This window comes from Crinia signifera, chromosome 11 (genome assembly GCF_055691185.1).
Source record: "Crinia signifera chromosome 11, ASM5569118v1, whole genome shotgun sequence".
In the NCBI taxonomy this organism is placed as follows: Eukaryota; Metazoa; Chordata; class Amphibia; order Anura; family Myobatrachidae; genus Crinia; species Crinia signifera.
The window spans coordinates 36,425,034-36,450,263 of NC_139227.1; the positions used below are offsets into that span (position 1 = coordinate 36,425,034).

At 45.8% G+C, this 25,230-nt stretch overlaps 2 protein-coding genes across 2 annotated transcripts in view; both read left to right on the forward strand.

Moving 5' to 3' along the window:
* Positions 1-1,523: 1,523 nt before the first annotated feature.
* Positions 1,524-14,694, forward strand: LOC146045038 (uncharacterized). The gene is made up of 3 exons (XM_083163735.1): positions 1,524-2,095; positions 2,805-3,125; positions 14,638-14,694. Exons 1-3 carry the CDS (start codon positions 1,604-1,606, stop codon positions 14,692-14,694), a joined length of 870 nt encoding a protein of 289 aa, XP_083019861.1. The 5' UTR covers positions 1,524-1,603.
* BANP (BTG3 associated nuclear protein) overlaps positions 7,455-25,230 on the forward strand; it is a 441,607-nt gene continuing 423,831 nt past the window's right edge. Inside the window, exon 1 of the mRNA XM_083165122.1 lies at positions 7,455-7,650. The gene's annotated coding sequence lies outside the window, so the exon portion shown is untranslated. The remainder of the gene's footprint in view (positions 7,651-25,230) is intronic.

Sequence of the window (25,230 nt, forward strand, 5' to 3'; positions counted from 1 at the left end):
TATAGCCGGCGTCTGAGTGTCCCAGTGTCCAAGTTTAAATAGCGCGCCAAGCGCTACCCTGACGCTGCGTGCGGCGTCATGCACACCCCTTCCTCCGTGCGGCCGCCAGGCGTCCTCCGTCGCCTTGGCAACCGCTGCGGCAGGGGAGGAAGGGGTTGTACGCCGGCAGCCTGACTGTCTGCCGGAAGATCCCGGCTGATGACGCGACGGCGTCGCGGTAACCCGGCAACCGCCGGAAGAACAGAGGAGACTGCCGGGCGAGCGGAGGCGCTGCCCGTGCAGCTCCTAACAGCTACGGTATGGACTTTTCCGCTTAGTTCTTGTAGACATTTATGGACTTGTGTCATGTTTTCTTGCATTGTGCTTTCGTCGCTGGACGTGTCAGGTGATGGTGTGTTCTTCTCCCCCTCTGCACTGACATCTGAAATCTCGATGATATCTATAATAAGTACAGATAAAGAAATGTTTACCTTTCCACAAATGATACGTCACTATCCCATAAAGATGATTTGCAGTATACACTCACCATCTACACTGCTTGTGATCGCAATCACTTGGTTCCCCTCTGTGGTCCCTTCCATCGGCTGCGCAGCCTGGATATCATCTACAGTGACAAGGTAAAGTGACTTATTACTACACCTTGTTTTGTGTATAAAACATGTGTTGTTGTGTTGGTGTGCTGGTACAAAACCTACCTGTTGTACTCTCCTTCTTTATTTTCAGGTTGGAGGCCCTGTCTCTGCCTTCCTCATGTCTTCTCCTGGACTGGATTTCCTCTGAGTAAAAACAAGCAACATGTCAGCAAAACACACAAAATGTAATGGATCAAGACAGTATATTAATAAAGCCACCTAGGGCACTGGACTCACTTCTTTTAATAATTCCACGAATTTTCTTTAGCTTGGCCTGCTCCTTGTGCTTCAGGTCCGACCACCGTTTCTGTAGCTGGTATTTGGACCTTCTTTTCCCAAACTTCTCCTTTATCTCCTTGCATACACGCTGCATAATAATTTCTTTTCTATAATTCGTCTTGGGGTATGTTTTTCGCGAACAATCGTAGTCCCTTCTATCCAACATTTTTACCATCAGTTCCACCTCTGCAGATGACATGGCGGAGGCGCGCGTCACTTTTTTCTCCTTGTTGTCCTGTCTCTCAGCGATATCTGTTGTTATCAGTGATGAATTGGAAAACAAAGGTGCTGTACTGGCCTCCCCCATATGCGGTGGCGCCAGACCCTCCGACATGGCTCCTCGATGTCCCGTGTCTGTGTGACGCGAAGCACGTGAGTGGGGCGGAGATTCCTGCGCTCATCCAATCACTGTGTTTCAAGCCACGTTCAGCACGAAAGAATATTCCGTCGTTGCTGTTCGAGTGATCGGAGCTGCGCTGCGAATTTTCAGGACTGTTTATCGACATTTCTTTCGGTTAGTATTAAAACAAAATGTGTAGTTTTCTATGACAGGGACTTCAATCTGTGGGCCATGGGTATGCTGGGGCTTGTAGTGACCGTGTATCCTATGTCCCACAGAGTTTCAACTCCTGTACTATAGCTACAGTATATCTAGTGGCCCACAGACTGAACACCTGTACATTAAATGGTTTATGGTGTGCTTTGTGTATCAAGAAAATAATATGCCTTTTTATTTTATTTTTTGGAACAGAAATTCAACCATGGCAGAAAAAAATGTCGAATTTATGAAGGACTTCATTGAGGCCTACAGGGATCAGAATTGTCTCTGGAACACCAAATCCAGAGACCATTCCAATCGGCAGAAGAGGCTATCTGCTCTGGAGGAGCTGGTGAGGGTGAGCCAGACATACTACCCCACAGCAAATGTAGAGTGGGTCCGGACTCGGATTGCTAATATGAGGACCGTCTTTAAAAAAGAACTAAATAAGGTGGAGTCCTCAAAGCGGTCTGGGGCAGGGGCAGACCAAGTCTATGTGCCCAGGCTGTGGTACTACGACCTGCTGGCCTTCACGGTGGACCAGGAGCTGCCCAGGGAATCGGTCAGCAACACTGCAAGGGACCAGCCTGCCCCCTCCACCTCCTCGTGCAACCAAGAGGTTTCTGATGACACCATTTGCGGCACAGTAAGTAGACGGATTTTATTTTAAATATTTTTTTTTAAACAAGATAAATATAACAACAAGTACAGTATAAAAATTGTGAACATGTATAACCAAAAGGGGGGGTATCGCCCCCTGCAACTGACCTCTCTGTTGGGCACAACAGAGAGGTCAGTTGCAGGGGGCGATACCCCCCCTTTTGGTTATACATCGTCAATTTGACCTTCTCTGTGGCCCTAATTCTGGTTCTTCTCAGTGGTGGAGGTATACTCTTATCCGCCTGAGAACACAGGGATCAATATTCAGACATCGCAAGTGCATTGACCACATTTTTTGTATTTGGAACTTTTGGTTGGGATTGGTAATCCCTGGTATCTACACTGTTGTAGTCTTTCTGGCGCGGATTATTGTAATATTTTTTTGTGGTGTAAAATTAACGAAATAATATCATTCTGCCAATCCACAGCGCCAACACCAATAAAATACTGCATGTATTCATCCCTGGTTAATTTAGCACGCATAGATGCATTTCTGGTATTTAAATTAGTATTTGGTATGTCTGGTATCTAAATAATTAGTTTCCAGAGATGCCAGTCATAACGCCTCTTCAACTAGCTCACTTTCATCCATGGCAGCAACATGGTGGTGTGTGGGCTGCGTTCTTCTGCGTAGATATAAAAATATATGGAAGTCTTAAAAATCGATAGTGATACATCATCTTGTTTTGTTACAGCCATCGCTATTTGCCGAGGAGGAATCTTCGGCATCGCTGGAGGTGGCATCACAGCTGCATTCACCGGCCCTCTGCTCCACCCCCACACCAACCGCCACGACCAGCGCTGAACCGCAAACAAGCGCTCAACCTCCAGCAGAAGCAACATCAAGAAGAGGGCGCAAAAGGCCGAGGCAGACTCCAGATGCTGCGGACGTGGCAACCACCAAGATCCTGGAGTCTGCCAACAGATTGATGACCATGGAGGAGGATGATGCGGACCGGGTGGGGAGTGTATTGGCTGACAATTTAAGAAAGTTAGACCCGGCTACAAGGGTGGAGGTAGAGCACATATTTTATGAAACGCTGTACCGGGCCCGTGTGGGGACTCTGTCCCGGCACACACGGCTCACCGATGAGACCCCTCTGCCTAGGGTTGAATTTCAACCCATCATCCCTGCCCCTATACCCCAACAAGCGGTATTTCACCCGGTGCAATATCGCAGTACCAACATTTCCAGCCACCAACTGGGCAAAGGCAGCACCAACCGGCAACGTTGGCTAATACACTCCCACCAGGTCCACCTGGTGGCCCCTTCCAGAGTTTAGTGGAAAGTCCATCTCCCTCCCAACCACCAATGGATACAGGGGATTATGGGGTGGGACAAGTTTACCACCAGATGTAAATATTTTATATAGTTGATTTAATTGCATTATTGTTTTAATAATATAGTTTAAATATTTTTATGTTTAAGTATTTCTTTATTATTTATTTCATTGTTATTTATGTTATATTTGTTATAAGTTTATAAGTTAATAATTTATATAAAAATTAAAAATTCTCTAATCTAGTTGGTGTCCGTGTGAAAATATCATTTACCATGCAGGGTGACTATAGGGCACAGATATACATATGGGGTACATGCATGTTGTTTCAATATTTACCTTCATGTATTGCTCCTGGAGACTGTACAAAAGTACCAGGAGAAATTGGCATAGAAATAGGTGTGGTGGAGCCACTACTTGCTAGTACATAAACACCAGTACTGGGTACAGTCTGCACTCCAGGTGTCGTGGCATTGTGCCCTCCAGGAATGCCTGGCACCTGAGTACTACCACTCACTTGCCGTGATTCGGCCTCCCCCTCCCCCTCCTTGCTGCAAGAAGACGCAGAGGACAACTTGTGCGGAACTGTGAGTATACAAATTTTATTGACAAAATATTGATTAGTACACACCAAAAAACAATATATTTACAATGACAATAACGTACATTTTTAAGCAATCATGTCATTCTGCCACTCCACAGCCCCAACACCATTGAAATAATTCAAGTACTCGTCTCTTGACAACTTTGCTTGCGTTGATACATTTCTGGTGTTTAAATTATTTGCCAAAGCTGTCAGACCAATAGGCTCGTCAACAACTTGGCTGTCGTCCACTGTAGCCCCCAGTTGTTGTGTGTGCACCGCTTTTCTGCACATGTAGTTGTGCAGCACACAACAGGCCAGCACCACTTTGTCAATCTTATCTAGGCGCAGATTGATGGCACTGTGAAAAATTCTGAATTTATTACTCAGAATCCCAAACGCATTTTCAACCACTCGCCTGGCACGTGACAGGCGATAGTTAAAAATGCGTTGTTCCCTGTTCAGTGCCCTTTGTGGGTAGGGTTTAAGGACATTAGGGTGCAATGCAAAGGCCTCATCCGCCACAAAAACAAAGTTCAAACCGTGCTCATTTTCAGTCCGCTCTGGCAGATTCAGTTCATTTTTTTTCAGTTTGTCATGGAAAAATGTATTCTCCAGGGCTCCTCCATCTGAAACTCTACCATTTTTCCCAATGTCCACAAATACAAACTCGTATCGAGCATTAGCGATGGCCATTAGAACAATGCTGAAGAACCCCTTATAGTTATAATAAAAAGAGCCACTCTTTGCAGGGGGCATGATTCTGACGTGTTTGCCATCGATAGCTCCACCACAATTAGGGAAATTCCAAAGATCACGGAAATCACGTGCAATATTTTGCCACTCCTCCTTGGTCGATGGAAACTGCAATATAAAAGTATATGCGTATTAATAATCTGTTGGGTTGATTTTAGACCCATCAGCCCTCCCCCATTGCAGCCTCAAAGCTATTACCCGCCTTATCAAAATGACCCCCCACCCACTGGTGTAAAAGATTAAATTAACAGGCATTGTAAAGATATAAATATAGGGTACAGGTATGTGCACAGCTATACATATGGGGGACATGTATGTAATTTCCATATTTACCTTCATGTATTTGTCCTGTAGAACTTGGACGATGGCATCACAGGTGTCTGGTATTATCAACCCCAGCGCTTGAGATGATATTGCGGTGGTGAATCTCAGGTCGGCAAGGGTCCTGCCTGTTGCCAGGTAACGCAGCGTTGCCACCAGTCTCTGCTCTGCAGAAATAGGCCTCCTGAAATAGGTGTCCTCTCTCTCTATTAAAGGGGTAACCAGTGTCAGCAGCTCCATGAAGGTAGCGTCATCCATACGGAGATAATTCCTGAAATCATCAGGATTGTTCTCCCGTAGCAATGGCATGTGGGAGAAGGTGTCTCTCCTCAGAAGCCAGTCTCTGGTCCAGCAGCTCCGATTCTTGGTCCTTTTTCTTTTTTTAATAGCCTGCAATCTAATGGCCATAGCAGCCAAAATGCACGCACAAGCCTTCCTTCTCCTCAAGCTCATAATTAAAAAGGCCCAAATGCACCGATAGACGAACGTACGTACGTATATCCTGTACAGCTAGCAATGGATTTGAATAGTCACGGCTCTATTCACTGTACTACACGAACGATTCTTTGTTCCGTGATCACGCCTCGTTTTGGTATGCTCTTTTAATCCAGCCCATTATGATAATGTTGTGTACATTTTTATCGTGCGAATAGCCAGAACGGGAGAGTGTGTACGGTGGTACAATCTTTTTCTTGCGATTGTTTGGACGGGTGTACATCGGACGTCGCAAGTAAAATTGTACATATGTGTACGCGCAGATCGGTCGTATGTTTCGGACGGCCGAACGTGTATTCGGTCGATCGAACGGTCGCAAGAAAAATTAAATTGTACATATGTGTACCCAGCTTAACACCTGCCCCACCTGCAGTGCACATGGTTTTGCCCATCTAAGAAGGATTTTGTCAGAAAGAATGAACCAAAATAAGGCCCTTAGTGTGAAGTCTTTGTTCGAGCATATAGACTGACGTTATTTTTTACTGAATATTGCTGCAAATCGATTTGATGGAAATTGCTGTATATGGATGAATAAAGTGTTTGCGTTTTTTTATCTATAAGAAAAGGACTTTCAATTGACATCCACCTGAGCGCCTATTATTCTAGACTCCTAATTTATTTTCTGTATCACCTACTACACAGAGGTGACGATTTATGTTTTTGCTGGTGGGTGCTCAAGCCTATTGAAAGGCTCAACAAGCAAATACAGTGGCCCGGCATTGGGACTCTGGAGTTATGGGCACGTGGGTGCTCATTAATTCCTGTGGGTGCTCAGGCCCTTGAGCACCCACAGAGTCGTCACCTATGCTACTTCACCCTGGGAATTACTGCAGATGCAGGGCCAGAGGGGTATGGGTCATAGGGTCGACAAGAGGAAAGTTGACATGCATTAGGTCGACCACTGAAGGTCAACATGCCTGTAGGTCAACAGGTTCAATAGGTCAACACAAGCATTAGGTCGACATGGGCAAGGTCAAAAGGTCAACACTGGGTTTTTCACTTTTTTTTAATCCCAAATGTTGACACAGTCGACATGGACAATGAAAAGCGCCATGCTACGCTCAGGACACACTTTTTTTTATTTACTCGCCAGGCCCTAGTGGATGTATGGCATGAAATACCGCCTGTCGGCACATGTCAGCACCAAAAAGAGAAGTGAAAAAACCCCATGTCGACCTTTTGATTGTTGACCTTGCCCATGTCGACCTAGGGCGTGGCGAGAGCAGTGCATGAAGCATGGCACTTTTCACTGTCGACATTCGGGATAAAAAAAAAAATGAAAAACCCCATGTCAACCTTTTGATTGTTGACCTTGCCCATGTCGACCTAATGCATGCGTCAACCTAATGTCGCTGTCGACCTAACCCTATGTCAACCTTCATGCATCCCGACCTACAGTGGTTGGCTCAATGCATGTTGACCTTCCCCTTGTCAACCTAGTGTTCGTATTCCTGGGCCAGAGTGTGCATAAGATGCGCATAGTGCAGTATTACAGTACCTACTGTACACCTACTGCACCTTGCAAGCACTCCAAAGGAATTACTGCAGGTGCATGTAGTATAGGGTGACCAACTCATCCCTTTAATCCGGGACACATATTAATTACACAGGTTCTGTGGCAGTTTAAAACCAGGTGAAATGGAGTCTTGAGGTGTGGCAGTTTAAAACCAGGTGAAAGCCATCCACAGAACCTGTGTAATTAATATGTGTCCTGGATTAAAGGGATGAGTTGGTCACCCTAATGTAGTAGCACATGGGTAGACAATCCATTGACAACTTGTGCAAGTACACATACCAGCATGCTTTGCAACAGTTCTGTTACTTATCAGGGCATGAAGAAACTTGCATAGGTCATGCTGCGAAGCATAGTTCCACAGCGTCAGCACCGTATCCAGTTGCCTAGCCCTAGAGAGAGAAGTGGACTGGACCGCTAGAGGGCGCGCTGGAACCCACGCGCATGCGCACTCCCCGTCGTCCCGGCGCACAGGCGCAGTGAGCGGCGGCGGCTGTGTGAGGAGGAGAGAGGCGCGGGCAGGCCCTGGATTCTCTCGCGAGGAAGGACGCCATTATCGCCCACAAAATACCACGAGAACTCGCCCCCGAACGGTAACTGGGAACCTGCGGCCTCGCCGCGCCCGAGCTGCCGGGTCACAGGGCCCCTGGGGCCCCCCGGAGGGACGTTTCGGTTTCCCCCGGCCTCGAGGCAGCGGGAGAGACCGGGGAGGGAGGCGGGAGCGCCGTCTTGAGCAGCTGTACTCCGATGTGGGGGTCTCAGCGGTCTCTCCAATGGCCGGGCCTGGGTTACACACACACGCCGGAGTTACCCGGGCTCTGTGTGGTGCCCGGGCCCAGAACTAACTCTGCGCACACCTCCATACACCTGTGGTCACTGTGTATGTAGCTGTTCTGCTGTGAGAGGGGAGTGTACAGTTGTACCTGTGGGAGCTGTGTGTGGGTATTATTATGACTAGAGGGCCATGTAGTGTATGTATGTATACCAGGGGCTTAACTAGAACTTTGTGGGGCCCCCTGGCAACAGTTTCTATGGGGCCGCCTTACACTCATCAACTCAAAAAGTAGCTCCATCTACACTGTATGAGGACACATCCGTATACTGCTTCTCCCATACCTACATGCACTGCCGCTCCCCCACATACATACATACATACATACATACATACATACATACATACATTGCTGCTCCAATTCATACATCTATACATACATGCACTGCCTCTCCCATTCATACATACATGCACTGCCGCTCCCCCTCATACATACATACATACATAGCTGCTCCAATTCATACATCTATACATACATGCACTGCCTCTCCCATTCATACATACATGCACTGCCGCTCCCCCTCATACATACATGCACTGCCTCTCCCATTGGTACATACATGCACTGCCGCTCCCCTTCATACATACATACATACATACATACATACACTGCCTCTCCCATTCGTACATACATGCACTGCAGCTCCCCTTCATACATACATACATACATACATACATACATACACTGCCTCTCCCATTCATCCATGCACTGCTGCTCCCTTTCATACATACATAAATATGTGCACTGCTGCTCCCCTTCATACATACATGCACTGCCTCTCCCATTCATACATGCACTGCCGCTCCCCCTCATAAATACATACATTGCTGCTCCAATTCATACATCTTTACATACATGCACTGCCTCTCCCAATCATACATACATGCACTGCTGCTCCTTTTCATACATACATAAATATGTGCACTGCTGCTCCTCTTCATACATACATACATACATGCACTGCCTCTCCCATTCGTACATACATGCACTGCCGCTCCCCTTCATACATACATACATACATACACTGCCTCTCCCATTCATCCATGCACTGCTGCTCCCTTTCATACATACATAAATATGTGCACTACCGCTCCCCTTCATACATACATACATACATACATACATACATACATGCATGCACTGCCTCTCCCATTCATACATGCACTGCCGCTCCCCTACATGCATACACTGCAGCTCTCATTTATTCAAACACTGAAGCTTAATTCACAAATATATACACTGGTGCTTCATTTATGCAGATATACACGGCTTCCATATATATCCCACCCCCGTGCCACACTGAGATCACTACTACATCTTACAACATTGGGCAGCTTACCGTTGGCACTGTCTGCTGCTGGCCATGGAGTTGCTGACCAGGCCACTGCTGCCGGTTCCTGGATCCAGTGGGTTGGGGGGCGACATGGTCACTGTGTCAGGCGCAATATCATAGCAGCAGGGAGAGAGCCTCTGCAGTCCGGGGCCTCCCTGCTTTGCAGAAATTATTTTGGGGTATAGCTGGCAACAGTAAACGGGGACATAACTAATGAGGTTTATGTGGGATTGCCTTTGGGGCCCCAAGCCAGCGGGCCCATTGCAGCTGCACCCCCTGCACCTTCCAGAGGGCGGCCCTGCTCACACAATCTATATATGTACTGTATGTGCGTATATGCGTTGTGTGTAGTGTATATATCATAATCCTTTTAGGCATGACATCTGAAATATTGTTGTTATAAATGTGTATTCCTCCCACATGGCCTGACTGATACATGTACATAATATGTAGTTATCATCTGTCTGGAGTTTATTAGTATGCACACATATTTATGTTTGCATAATATTATTACATAATATTTTTTTATCAGCCTTGGAAAAGTGCAAATACACTTGTTCGTTTTTATTTTAATTCCTCATAGGGATCCTGTCTGGTGAATGTGTTTCTTTTTCTTTTTTTTTTTTTTTTTTATTCTTTATTTATTGAAGGAGAATGCAATGAAGAGTATACAGCTTGGTAGATGTGTTTCATATTTTACACTTATATTTTTTTGACTTGGTTACTGCCATTATGTAATTTACAAGCATTGTGATAGATCTATAGATTGTAAGCTTGCACTATAGATTGTAAGCTTGCAGCAGGGCCCTCCTACCTCCAAGTCTGTCTGTTGTTACCCAGTTTGTCTTATCACTGTCTACTATTGTAAAGCGCAACGGAATCTGCTGCGCTATATAAGAAACTGTAAATAAATAAATAGAGGAGGAGGGCATATGATGGCAAGCAGTACCGATAGCTCGCGGGTCAGTTTCAACTAACCCCCCTTTACTCGCCATTTGCACCTCACTGGTTCTTTTCAGCGAGGTGGAAACGGCGAGTGTGGCCGCCAAAATGGCGAGGCTTACCACTATATGCAGCGGGATTGCTGCATTTGCTGCGAACCCTGCAGTTCCATGGAATCCTCTGATGGCGAGGATGGTGGAACATAAAATACGGCGAGGATGGCTTGTTTTCGGAGATCCTTGCTGAAAACAAGCCATCCTCACTGCACAAGCCCCCTCACTGGCAGCATTGAATACCAACCATAGAATCCAGCATACTGTACCATATCAAGTCATTGCTTGATAATTTTCCTATTCATTACTGCAACAGGTTACTTTATAATGTAAACAGACTGTTAAAAAATAAGCAAAGTTATTTACAAGCTACAGTTACTAAATACAAATAGCGCTTTGTTTCCTAATGAAGTGTACACGATTTTCAGGGCTCATGCCCTGGAGTGCAGTATTGTTTTGGCCTATTGGTCTCTGCTGCTTTGCTGTTTATTACATGTGTACAGTATTTGCGGAAGGCCATTGTGTGTTGGTTTTTTTTGTTAACTTTTTTGGCAAGATTCAATTGTTTTATATTACCTGATCTGTCTAAAATGAGAGGAGGTAGGGGTTATGGTTCAGCTGTAATTTTTTTTATTGTGCTGTTTGTGCCCAGAAAGGTTGCTTTTAGACGCATAAAGCAGATAGACCCGACCGAAGTAAAAAGTCACTTTTCGCTCATTTCCGGTGTCGGCAGAGTACCACGCCCAAACCGCCCTCCAGAACAAAGCATTTGTGGACTGTTCCCATAATCCACTTCCTGAGCACATGGTGTAGATTTTATCATCAGTCCATATAAGTGTTGAACACTATGTGGTCCTGTACCTTGTATACTTTTAACCACTGAAAGTGCAACCTTGCATTGGGTGTTCTAATGAGCAGTGTACACTGTAACCTAACTATGTTATCTGTGGGGTTCTGGGCAGATTTTAAAATAAAATTGGCTTGCCATTAGCGGGGGTATTGACAGTGGCGGAGGTAACGCATATATTGCTGGCGCAGGCCAGCAATGCATGTGTTATTATATTTTTATTTTTAAGGCGCCACAAGTGGTACGCAGCGCCGTACATATAGAACACATTAGAACAGTACAGGGTAAACGGAACTACTGTATACATAACTGTGACAGAATATCAAAAACAGCACAAATCTTAGTACACAATACAGCTGAGATATAGGGACTGAGTGAGAAGAGATTGTAGGTGAGTAAGAAAGCTGTAGTTGAAATGCAAGAAGGGTGCTGTGAGAACAGGAGGGAAGAGGGCCCTGCTCTAAGGAGCTTACAATATAGAAGGAGGGGGAGACAGACAGGTGACATGAGGTGCGGGTAAGGAGACCGGACGGCAAGAAGTGAGCATGGCAGGGAGGCATCAGGTAGAGAGAATGTACAAAGTAGTCATCTCCCTCCTCCTATCACCCTCCTCTACCTGCACCTTTCACCCCTAGCAGCCCTGCACAGTGGCCCATGCCACAACACACCCTGCTAGGGGGCAGAAAGCATGCAGAGTGAATAGGTATAGCACAGGATTGAGGAACCATGGCTCTGGTACAACAGTGTAGTTCAGAAACATAAGCACAGAGTTAAGCCGTGTACACACGGCTGCGATAGGGGCTGAAATAGCTGGGAATATGGTCGCTGGTTTCCATATTGCCAGTGATGGGAGTGTGCCCTGGTGATAAATCGCCGGGTGCACATCCCGGTTTCAGCCCCGTTCTAATCGCTGGTCGCAGGAGTTCCCCTTCATCAAACGACCATCTCTGGTCGCTGATGAAAAGGAGACGCTGAACAATATATCTCCCCCGTGTGTACGCACCTATAGGGTAGGTAGTGTGAGAAGGAGGTGTAGAGGGACATATACAATGCACAGAGAACTGATGTGGAATCTGGCACACTGAAATGGATACAGAGAAAATATGACTTGTGATATTAGGGTGAACAGAAAGTACTGGCTATGAGCATAGGTAACCTGCAGGCAGGGAGCTCAGTGAGGACAGTCCAGCCTGTGCCTTCAGTATGTGTTGGAGGTGGTGCAGTCCTTAGCTCACTGTTGTATGTTGATAGCAGTCTGTTTGGGTGATAATAAGGCAGGGTTGCCGGCTTTAAGATTCTCCTCTCCGGGAGAAGCACGGAGAGGAGAGATTCAGCAGCCACTCAGGGGGCGGGGCTTGCGAGTGACATCACTAAGCCCTGCCCCCATGCTGGTAAAGCAGCTAATTCACAGATCTCCGTGGAGGGGGCGGGGCTAAAATGACGCGAATGGGGCCGTTTTAGCTACGCCCCCTCCTCTGAGACCCGATAATTGCGGCATTTTAATGCCGTGATCCGGGGGTCAGCGGGGGTCCCCCCTGAATCCGGGAGGGTTGCCCACCCTTCCGGGGGGCCGGGAGGGGGACCCGATTTTTGGGAGACTCCCGGAAATTCCGGGAGGGTCGGCAACCCTGTAATAAGGTAGATGGGTGTCCTCCTGTCCTCTCCAGAATATCTCCAATATTCTTATTAATATTTCTACACACTTTACACTACACACTTAGCAGCTGCACACAACACAGCCGCACACAGCAATCAGCCGTGCAGATTAAGATTACATAGAAGTATCTCAGACCTGTGTCTGGCCCTTAATTGATAGCCCTGCCCACAGCAAAAGGTTTCCTGCTAAGTGTGAATAGGGAAAGTCCAATACACCCCCCACTAATACAATGTCCTTTCCTGCCCAATACAGACTAAACAATTACAAATGTAAGTTTTTTACTATCCAATATACAGCAGATAAAATCACTATGCAGGGATACGTTGGTGGGCATTGGTGGCAGTAATGTATACAGTGCTGGCCATACGTTACCGCCTCATTTTATTAACAGACATTGGTATGCAGGAGTACCAGTAATATATACATTGCTGGCATGTGCATGTGTTATTGCATGCATAGCCTGGCGGGCATATGATCTCTGTGTGCCAGTATACTGTCCCTGCTTATATTGTCACCTACCTAGCTGCTGAAGAGACCAGTGGCGCCAGGGATGGCTGCCTAGGCGCTGTGCAGCTCGGCAGGTATGTGTTCCTTGTGTGATACTGTTCTGTCCCTGCTTATACTGCTACCTACCTGACTGCTGCAGCGACCAGTGTCGCTGCTGATGGCTGCCTAGGCACTGTGCTGCTTGGCGGGTATGTGTTCCCTGCATGTAACTTCTCAATGTAATGTATGTAATGCACCCCCTTCATCCCTGCTTGATGCTGCACTGTATATCCACAAAAAATTCCTAGTGTGCGCAAGCACACATGGCAATAAAGTTGATTCTATTCTATATATATATTTCCAGCTAATCAATATACATTGGTGGGCAGTGGTACCAGTAATATATATATTGCTGTGCCAGCAATGTATATATTACCGGCTAATCAATCAACATTGTTCTGCTGCGGGCAGGGGAGCCAGAGATCGGGTGGGCGGCGGACAGCCTTTTCTCCCTGCTCTGTGAATATACAGAGCAGGGGAGGGAGAAGGGGGGTGCGAGCTGCCGTTTCCGACGGGGGACCTGCAGACAGCGGGCGGCTGTGAGTATATGGAGCAGGGTGGAGCTGGGCAAGAAGAAAAGGACTAGGATGTGCTGCCGCTGCTGCAGATGGAGGCAGGCTGACGGCGGTGGCTTTTAACTTCCTGCTCCGTGCAGCGGTATACGGAGCAGGGGGAAGAGGACAGGGCGGTCTGCCAGTTCAAAGTGGATAATCTTTTAGCCTAGCGGCCGTGAGGGGCATATACACACAGCTATGATGGCTGATAAACCAGCCATCATCGCTGGCATGCTGGTAAAACCAGCAGATGGGAGACTGCATGCGAAGATGCGGGAGCGCGCATCATCGCTAGTCTCCCTTCGCTGGCCTATACACACTATGCGATTTTCAGCTGAAAATCACACGAAACAGCCACAATGAACGATTTTCAGCTGAAAATCGTCTAGTGTGTATGGTGTAAGTCATATCTATAGGATTCCCTTAGTGGCTGAAAATGCATCCAGTTTTGGTTTAAATTCATTAACAGGTGTTGCTGTATTCACCCCCACCGGCAATGAGTTCCAGAATTATACTGCTCTAATGGTGAAGAATCCCCTTCTTAATTCAGTACGAAATTTCTTTTTCTCGATCCTCGGTACATGCCCGCGTGTTTTAAGTATAGGCCTGTTAGTGAACAAATCATCTCCCAGTTCCATACGATTCCCAATCCTGTATTTGAACATACTAATCATATCACCTCTCAACCTCTGTTTCTCCAGTGAAAACATATTCAGCCTGGTAAACCTATCTTTGTATTCTAGTAATTCAAGACCTTTTACTAGCTTAGTCGCCCTTCTCTGTACCTGTTCCAATTCATTTATGTCCTTTTTAAGGTGCGGTGTCCAGAACTGAACAGAGTATTCAAGTGTGGTCTCACCAATACCTTGTAGAGGCACTATCACATTAGCATCCCTTAAATTCATACCCCTTTTAATGCATGCCAGAGTCCGTTTTGCTTTTGCTGCTGCACTTGAGCAGTGTGCACTATTACCCAATTTTTCATCTATGATGACCCCCAAGTCCTTCTCTACAGAAGAATTCTCTATAAACTCTATTTAGCCTAAGTAGCTTGCTCATTGTTCCCATAATGAATTACTTTAAATTTTTCAACGTTAAACTGCCTTTTCCACCTTTCTACCCACCTTTCCAGTTTATTTAAGTCACTATGTAGTGTTTCCACATCTCTGTCCCTGATTCTGCAACCAGTTTTTCATCCAATTTCAAATTTTATCTCCTAACGCTAAATTACCTAGTTTCAGTAATAACCTTTTATGAGCTACCATGTCAAAAGTTTGACACCGTGGGGTGACTGGGATGACTCTGCTTTAACTAGTGTTTTTCTCACTTAGAACGTTTATCTTATTCACCATTTATATAACAAATGGGAGCGTCAAAACTGTGTTGCTAGATAACACGGATTCATTTGATGTGCGATGGAGAGGGGCTCTGATGTGAGCAGCTGCAGATTTTTCTTACTCACTTCATCTACAAGCACAATGCCTGTCGCACAGATTATATTCTGTTTGTGTCACTATATGCTTCATTTAAACCTGATAGCACACATCTCAGATGTTTTCCAATCTGTGTATTTGCACATCTGTGTGTGCGATGAAATGCACAGTGCCCCCTAAATGGCAGCATGATTGATGACCTGACACAGTCTTTACACCCCCGTAGCAATATTAAACCTGCTTAGTTTATTGGACTTCTTTGGTGAGGAGCCAGCACGGAGAAGTGCACCTGCACTGCCTTCCAAAAGATGTCATTTTACAGCTGGAGGTGCAAAGTGTATGACTTACTGCTGTGCGATGTGTATCTGATTAGCCATGAGCCTTATTCAAACAGTGGGATTTCAGCTGGAATATTTTCCTGGTGGTCGTCTGCCACGAAAGGATCCCAAAATAACTAAAGGATGTGCATCTTGGTGAAAGTTTGAGAATTTAATCCTCCATTCCTCTTAAAATGTTATCCAGAGCTAATCTTTAATTGACTGCCCAAAAATGATTTCAAAATGAAGTAACACCTAGTTCTAAGTGCCAAAGCCCCCGGACTCCAGAAGGAAAATATTTTTTTCCCCCTTAATTGTTTAAATTTAGCAATTGCTGTTCTGTTGCCAAAGTGAAATGAATGCGCTGAGATCTCCGGGAAGTGGTGCTTTTGTTGGACGGAGGCTGACCTCTGCAGTGTTGCGCTTGGACAGCTTTCCCTGGTAGCTTAATATTTAGATTTAAAACAATTGCTAAAAAATGCCTGGATCATTTCTCTGAACCTGATGCGGATGCTACAAGTTAGGACCCTGCTCAGAAGAATGAGAGAAATGTTGACACTGTACTGGTGCTGACTGCCGTTCTAATTTGATAATGATGTTCGGCTGTCAGATCACTTCAGATTCATGTTGCACACTTAACCCCTCATTAGGAAAAGATACTTATGCCTTGTATGGGAAATACGGGATGCTGTCAGGATCCCGAACAGTTCTAGAAACATAGAATTTGACATCAGACAATTACCACTTGGCCCATCTAGTCTTAAACACATATGCATGCTCACATTTACATTAAATGTTTCTTTTTTTTTGGGTGGGGGGGAATACAATTAAGTTATCAGAGTATTATTGGATTGTGGTAGGAAATCCAGACCAGCATGGGGATAATATACAAAATACACAGTTAAGGTGTGATTTAAACCCCTGATCTGAGTGCTTGCTAGGCATTGTATTATCCATACTGCTCAGGATCAAGAGAGTCAAAATACAGACACTGAGATCCCGATGGTCAAAATTAGGACGGATCCCAATGGTAAGTACTAGGAGGCACTAGGAGGGTGGGGGAAGTTAGTGTGTGTGTGTGTGTGTGGGGGGGGGGTTTAGGGTATGGATGGTTGGCACCATACAGTACATGTTTATTTAGGGGTAGGGTTAAATTACCCAGTTCCATCTAGATTTTGACTGCTAGCATGCCACTGTCAGCATCCTGACCATCATGCTTTTCACTGCTGGAATTTTGTGGCTAATCAGTCAATTATGCCCGTATGTTAAGTGCTTATTTGCTGTTGGCTTGTTCACATTTATTTAACACGTTAATAAAAGTTTGCGCACTTGCTTTGCGAAATACCATTCTGTGACCTGTGAACGCAGCATCGGTTGTCTTATGAAAGCACTGGAATATAAATTGGCGATTACCCAAGTACAGTAAAACACAAAATACAAACGTCATTTTTTGTGATCCATCTTGAATCACTGCTACCAAAAAACATGAACGTAAAGATAGGATTAGTCCTCTTGTCTATCGAAGGTTTCCACTTTATATGTTCTGTCCGAAGCTGTTTGTGAGGCTGGAAGAATGCGTTTCACCTTTATTGGAGATTACTCAACGAAAACATTTTTTATTTTGTAGTCTCCAATATCCTAATTGAAAAACATTATGATCTGCCAAATATAATGTATGTTCCCTATACAAACTCATTTATTGTATTGCGTGTCCCAGTGCTCTGTAAACATATAAAATCTCCTTTTTTAGTGAAAACTGTTTTATGGGTGATGTACACATTCTGAAGTCAGTGGTTGTCATTGGGCCAGATGCCCCCTACTGCGCTTCTCTTAATAAGTGTCTATTGGAAAAATTCAATTGCTGCTCTAATCAGTCACCCATTAGCTTTGGCAGACACTTTGTTTTTTTTATGACCACCCTGCAAGAAATAAATGTGTGAAAAGACACTCAAATGGGAACTTGAGATGTTGCCGTCAAGCGCGCTAAAGACTACTACCGCTTTTACTACAAAATCCCAGATCTGACCTGGTATTTGGAACATGGTTCCAATCTAGGATGGATCCGGGATTTTCCCCATTTACACTGCAGCGCCGACATGGCATATTCCAGCCAGCACCGTTTACACTGCACAAGGGTGCAAGGTGCAGAGGCTTGGAGATTACATCATCTCCAAGCGCAGGGACTGCTGCACATGGCGCAAGCCCAGCACCAAGTTAAGCTGTTGGGTTACCCTCTAGCCCAGGGTTGGGGAGCCTTTTTTGTGCCAAGGGCCATTTGTATGGGGAAAAAATCCTTCAGGGGCCATATGTAAAAATTTCTCATAAAAATGGTCCTGCTGCAGCCGTCCCACACTCCGGCAGCTGTCGCTGAATAGGACTGACAGTCTACGGCTGCTGTTGATTAAGAGGAATCTCGCGAGAATTCCCCTGTACTTGAATCCTGGCAAAGCCGCCGGGCAGGTGGGTGGGCCACTCAGACCGGCTACGTGGGCCGCATACGGCCCCCGGGCCTGAGGTTCCCCACCCCTGCTCTAGCCCCTAGGTAAACAGAGGCTGCACACAGCAGTACCCCTTTTACACTGACCTGGGTCCATGAGACAAAAACAATTTATAGGGATAATAGGAGGGATATACATAAAGATAGAGTTTTCATGGAACGCTAGAAAGGCTAGAGGAGAGTCTTAATGTGTATGTGCGCCCGAAGAAAGATCTGCAATTGTGAATGGGATCTAGTAATGAGCGTGGATGAGAAACGCAGATCTTGTGCAGAGCATAGAGGTCGGGAGGGGGTATATTTTGAGATAAGTGAAGAGATGGATGTTGGTGTAGTCAGGTTAACGGCCTTGTATGTGAGTAAAAGTATTTTATATTGCATACAGTAAAATACAGGCAACCAGTGGAGGGACTGGCAGAGCGGATCAGCAGAGAATGAACGTCTTACTAGGAAGATCAGCCTAGCTGTAGCATTGGCGAGAGTCGGTTTTTGTGAAGACCAGTAAGGATAATCCATGTGGGATATAATGAGTGCATGGATTAAAGAGTTTGCAGTGTCTTGTGTAAGATAGGGTCGTATTTTGCATATGTTATTTACATGCATGTAACATAATTTAGGGACAGATTGAATGTGGGGAACAAAGGACTGTCCAGAGTCGAGGATGTCCCCTAGGCAGCGAGCTTGTGGGGTAGGGTAGATTGTTAACTTGTCAACAGTTATGGAGATATCAGGATGGTAACTGCTCTTGGCTGTTGGGAATATAATTCCATTTTGGAAAGGTTGAATTTGAGGTGGCAAGAAGACATCCGAGATGAGATGCATTCAGAGGCACGGCTCAAAACCACTAGTGTTGATAGATAGATAGATTTGAGTATTGTCCGGATACTAGTGATACTGAAATCTAAAAGAGCAGGCACACACCTATATGCAGGTATGGGCAGCGCAACAGGTGCCGGGCTGCACTGAGCACGGGGTCCCAGGCTGCGCTGTGCGCCCGGGGGGGGGGTGCCTCTTCACATGCACATGGCGCCCGCCACTGCACAGGCACTCGCACAGGAGCCGCTGCTGCATGATCACCCCCGGGCACTCAGCGCAGCACAGCAACAACTGCTGCTCGGAACCTGCCACCCAGCAATTATTATTTTTAAAATCTCCTACCCCCCCAGCTCCTGGGGAGCCTTTTACATGCAATAAATCGTGTATGAAGGACACATCAAGTGCCAACTCGTGAGCGAGCTCTCGGCCCAAATTTTAGTTAAGGTTGAGATAATTAAGGTCGCTGAAAATTCTAAGGGCACAGGCGACCATTTTGACTGCAGCCATTTTGTGTCGAGTAGCTAGGTGTTTTTTATTTTATTAATATTCACTAGTTACTTTCACAGGAAGTTTATACACGATGAGAGTGCAGAAGAGGCTGACAGAAGCGCGTACTGTCAGCTCTTAACCTCCGTTACAGAGAGGTTTCCTGGGCCCCGGGGGCGTCCTGAACCCGCTTACTGCTTAGGGGGGGGGGGGGGGGGGATCGTGGATGACGGACCCCCCACTATGGCGCCTGCTATTTTCAGGGGCTTATAGGCTGAAATCCAGAAATGGAGGTGAAGCCTATTACAGGAGTCCAGCGTAGCTGGACGCTTCCAACTGGTCCCGGTCTGAGGGGAGACACTGGAGGTGAGGAGAGACACTTAGTAGGAGCGGCTGATGGTGGAAAGGGCGCCAACAGGCTTCCCTCCTCGCTGAAGCAGAGACTGGGTCTCTTCCTACACTCTGTTCTGGCGCTTGTCCTCTCCACACTGCGGAGCTAAAGTATGGATTACACTGCAGAACGAGTGGAAGTCTCTCCTGGGCAGCGCCTTCCCTGGTGATCGCTGAGGATCCATTGCAGCAGGGCAGACAGATAAGTACTGTAGTGTTCATTCTAGCACCCGCTATCTTTGAAAACCCATGCAGTCCCTGTTCTCTGCCTAGGGTGTCACTGTCTGCTATAGTGCTTCTATCACAGTGTGGTCTGTATATCAGTACTGATATGCAAACCAGACCTGTGCTAGAAACAGCAGACAGTGACACCCCAGGCAGGGAAGAGGAACTGCATGGGTTTTCAAAGATAGCAGGTGCTAGAATGAACACTAGTACTCTGTACATTATTCTGAGCTAATGCCTGACATTGTGCACTGTACTCATGACTGTGTAAGGTATAATGCTGCTGCTGCTCATGTGGAGGTGTTGCCTGCCATGTTAATTATCTGCAGATTTTATAGTATTAATTAACAGATGGATAAGGGGAATTTGTGCCCCTCATGTTAGTATGTGCTCAGTGGGGTACCTGCATGGGCAGCTGTTCCCCGGGGGAGGTCTTTCGATTGCCTTAGCACAGGCTTTGAGTAGGCAGAGATGACTTCGTAAATCTCCTAGGCCTTTTTCCTCCTCTCTACCTTCTGTGGGCTCTATTACCCCACCTTAGGGGAACCTTGCTTTACTGCAGGTTATGCAGGACACTACTCAGTGTCCATAAAATGACAGCGTTCATGGAGCAGTTTGCAAGGCTCCTGAGGTAATATTTCTCAGGCACCCCTTATCTACACCTACCCTGCTGAATTTAGATTTCGATGATGAGATGTGTGTGCTGAGGACACCTTTTGGGACCAGAGGGAAGAAAGTCTCCTGTCCCTGGCATCGAGGATTTGATTCTAACAGTTAAGCAGGCTTTGAATCTCTCAGATGAGGATTAAAGCGCCAGCGCAGAGTATTTAAGAGACTGCGCATGGATAAAATACCATCCCCTTGGATGAGTGCATGATAGCTTTACTTGGGAAAGCATGGAAGACGCCTGATAAAAGGCTTCTCATGCCCAAAAAGGTTTGCAAACCTGTATCTCATGCCAGAGGAGCACATAAAATTGGGGGAAAAGACCCCTCTGGTGGAGGCGCCTGTGGCCAGGTTGTCTAATTCACTGCTTCCCTTTACAAGGGGGTGCTGCTTTTAAGGACCCAGTAGACAAAAAGATTGAAGGCTGTCTTACGGATGTGAAGGGGTAGGTTTTACCTTACGCTCTATTAATGCATCTGCTTGAGTTTCTAAGGCCATGATAAAGTAGTTCGATTTCTGGTGTACTCAGCTTCAGTTTGACACCGAAGCTTTTGCTTTGGCTAAAATGTGTGTAGTTGAAGAAGGCACCAAGAAATTTGGGTGGAGGGCTGACACACATGAACAGGAGTGGTGAATGATCAAAAGGAGGTAAGGGGGGTGGGACACTAATGTTAAAATGAGACATTGAGAGAAAAAGAGGATAAATAGAAGAGTGATAAACATGGTTTGCCAATGTTATTCAACAAGTTGTCCTCCAGCTGCTGGAGAACTACACATCCCAGCATGTTCTGCCATAGTTTTGCTATATGGGCATGTAAAACTCTTGCTGGCCATAATGGGATATGTGGGTCCACAAAAGCTGACGTGTCACATTTTGTTAAATACCCTTGAACATAGTAAACCAGCTAACCTCATAAATCCCTCCCTTCATCCCCCAAATCACTAAAATGTGCATTGTGGAATGCACGCTCTGTTGGCAACAAATTAACATCCACCCACGACCTCTTCAGTTCAAACAACTTCAACCTGCTGGCTATAACAGAAACATGTCTCTCACAATCAGACACAGCCTCCCCTGCAGCCCTGTCACAAGGTGGTCTCCACTTGACAGCAGAGGAGGTGGGGTTGGAATATTACTATCCCAATCCTTCGCATATACAGTTCTTCCACAGGTTCCATCTCTCACATTCACATCATTTGAAGTACATTCCATCAGAACTTACACTCCTTTCTCGCTGCGTGTTGCAGCTATCTATCGCCCACCTGGGCAGCCAACACTATTTCTGGAAGATTTTTCTGCCTGGTTTCCTCACTTTCTTTCCTCTGACATATCAACCATCATCATGGGTGACTTAGACATTGCTATTGATAGCCCAAAATCTGCTGCTCATGCCTCCAATCTACTCTCTCTAACCTCCGCTCTCAGCCTCTCCCAATGGACTGACTCCTCTAGTCATCGGGAGGGCCACTGCCTTGATCTGTTATTCACTAAGCTGTGCTCAGTGTCTGAATTCACCAATACTTCTTTCCCTCTCTCAGATCACAACCTTATCTGCTGCACGCTGTCCTCTAGTACTTTTAACTCAAAAATACTGAAATCCTTTAATCCACCTCAAACCCGCAGAAATATTAATGATATTAATTTTCAAGTACTCTCCTCCTCACTGCAACAACAGCTTGCTCTTATTTCTGCATTCACTACTAATGAGATGGCGGTATCACACCTAAACCTAACTCTCAAAATAGCCCTGGTTGAAGTGGCTCCAGTTACCCACTCCACTCCACGTAGGCCTAGACGTCAACCGTGGCACTCTAAATTAACGAGACACCTACAAAATCTCTCAGGCAAAGCTGAGCGTAATTGGCGTAAATCTCACAGTCCAATGGATTTCTTTACATGTAAGACTATCTACCAGTCCTACAGTTATGCCCTGGGAACTGCCAAACAAACATATTTCCAAACTCTCATTTCTGCTCAAGCTTCTAACCCAAAACGTCTTTTTAATACATTTAAATCCCTTCTCAACCCTCACCCAAGCAACCAGCCACTATCCATGCACAAGATCTTGCTTCCTACTTCAGGTATAAGATTGACCAGGTCAGAGTTGAATTGGTATGCTCCAACTCAGTTGGTGATCTGCTCAATTCCATACCTGAGCCCTCTGACGCATTTACTTCATTTGATCCCACGAATGAAGATGAAGTATCTGCACTTTTCTCTGTACTTGTTTCGTTTCATGGCGGCAGCTTTACACTAAGTTTGAATCCTGGCAGCCATACGGCTGGCTGGCTTCTTAAGCTACGTTATCAGCGTAGCTGTCTTACTTGTGTAGTGTTACGGCGGCAGCTTGAACTATGTTGTCAACGTAGTGACTCAGCGGCACCCCAGCACTGACAGGTCATTGTGGCACTTGTAGTTCCACCGAGAAATAGATAGCCCGGCACACCGCTAACAAAGGGGGTGTCTGAAGGGTGCGTCTAGTACTTAGACGATATAGCGTCTAAGTACAGAGCTGGTAAAGCAATGTTATCAGCATAGCTGCCTTACTTGTATAGTTTCACGGCGCCAGCTATAACTGTGTTGTCAGCGTAGTGACTCAGCGGCAGGCCAGTGCTGACAGGTCATTGTGGCACTTGTAGTTCCACAGAGAAACAGACACCAAGGCAAACCACTAACAAAGGGGGTTTCTGAATTTTGTGTCTAGTACTTAGACGCTATAGCGTCTAAGTACAGCGCCGGCAAACTGCTCATTTAGACAGTTTAGCGTCTAAATTTAGATTCTCTGCAAACCGCTAACAAGGGTGCATCTAGACCCTAGAGCCTCTAAATTTTAGTGGGGTGTAGGGGTGCAGCATTATCCCAAAAAAAGACACAGACCAAATAAATGTGAAAAACACTAGTAAACCTGTCGACAATGACACTTAAAGTAACAGCTGTCGACCTTGTTTATTCCACTATCCACGCCAGCTCGAAGTGTGGTGAACCCCGCGTGGGGATGCGTTACGCGTATTACCAACCTTTTCATAACCTCACTATCCACGTCGGCGTGGAGTTGATTTTATAAAGTGTGGCGAGCTACCGAGCCCGAAGCGTGGTGAATGGACACAGTTAACTTCACATGTATTCCCTCCTACAGCCCTCTCTTGGTTCTCATTCTACCTATCTAACCGCTCCTTTAGTGTTCGTTTCTCTGATTCTACCTCCTCTTCGCTACCTCTTTCAGTTGGAGTACCTCAGGGTTCAGTTTTAGGTCCTCTGCTTTTCTCAGTCTATACCTCATCTCTTGGCAAACTAATCAGCTCCTTTGGATTTTAGTATCATCTGTATGCGGATGATACTCAGCTCTACCTATCCTCCCCGGACCTGTCCCCATCTGTATTGAGCCATGTCTCTGAATGCCTTTCTGCTTTTTCATCCTGGATGTCATCTCGCCACCTCAAACTTAATGGCCAGTATTCAATGCTCCCGATTCACCGGGTTTTTTTTCAGCGAATCGGGCTGTTTTTACTCCCTGCAGTGAATCTTTTTCACTGAAATGTTATTCACCCTATTCAATGTTCGCCAACAGCGAACAGTGAATAGCGGCCACTTCTCCGTTTCATGCTCGCTGCAATTCGTTGGTGTAGTTCAATGGGGTTTTCACTGGGATTCGCAGAGAGTGTATTCAATGCTAGGATGGCGAATTGCTTTCTCCGGGACTTTTGCCATGATTCACCATTTTGCATTCGACATCTTTTAAAGGTGAACTGGAAAGTGATCTTTTAAAATAATGGGTTTTTAAAAAAAAAAAAATATATATATTTTTTGGTGAAGGGGCATGCTTTTTTTTTATTCATGTGCTTGAAGCATTAATATATATATATATATATATATATATATATATATATATATATATATATATATATATATATATATATATATATATATATATATATATATATATATATATATATATATATACATTTTTTTATTTATTTATTTTACACATTCGCCAGCAGGGGGCCCGGAGCCGCTCCATTAGATATTCCTATATTTACTTCACTCTGGGCCCGGCTTGTTACGTGCGGGACCAGAGAAACGGTGCCAGCATTCCGGGGGGGGGGCAGCCTCTGCTGCCTGTGTCCCTGGGAGCCCTCCCCCACAAATTCTGGGGCAGGCAGGGAGGCTTACATCTTCCTGCCTGCCTCCGTCCCCCGGCTAATGCCGCAAGGGTTAAAATTCACCAACGGGGGCAGCGAGCCCCTGCTGCATTGAATAGGGTGACAGGGAGGGCTGGCAGCGAATGCTGCAGCCCTCCTGAACCCTGCAAATGTGCAGCGAATCCTAAACAGGATTCGCTGAACATGGCCAATAACAACATTGAATACTCCCCAATATCTCAAAAACAGAATTAATTCTATTTCTCCAAAAATAATGAGTTTCCAACCTGATATCTCTATTGCTGTTGTTAAGATGACAATCACTCCTACATCTCAAGCTCGCTGCCTAGGTGTTATCCTTGACTCTGAACTTTCCTTTGTACCCCACATTCAATCTGTCTCAAAATCATGTCACATGCACCTTAAAAACATATTTAAAAT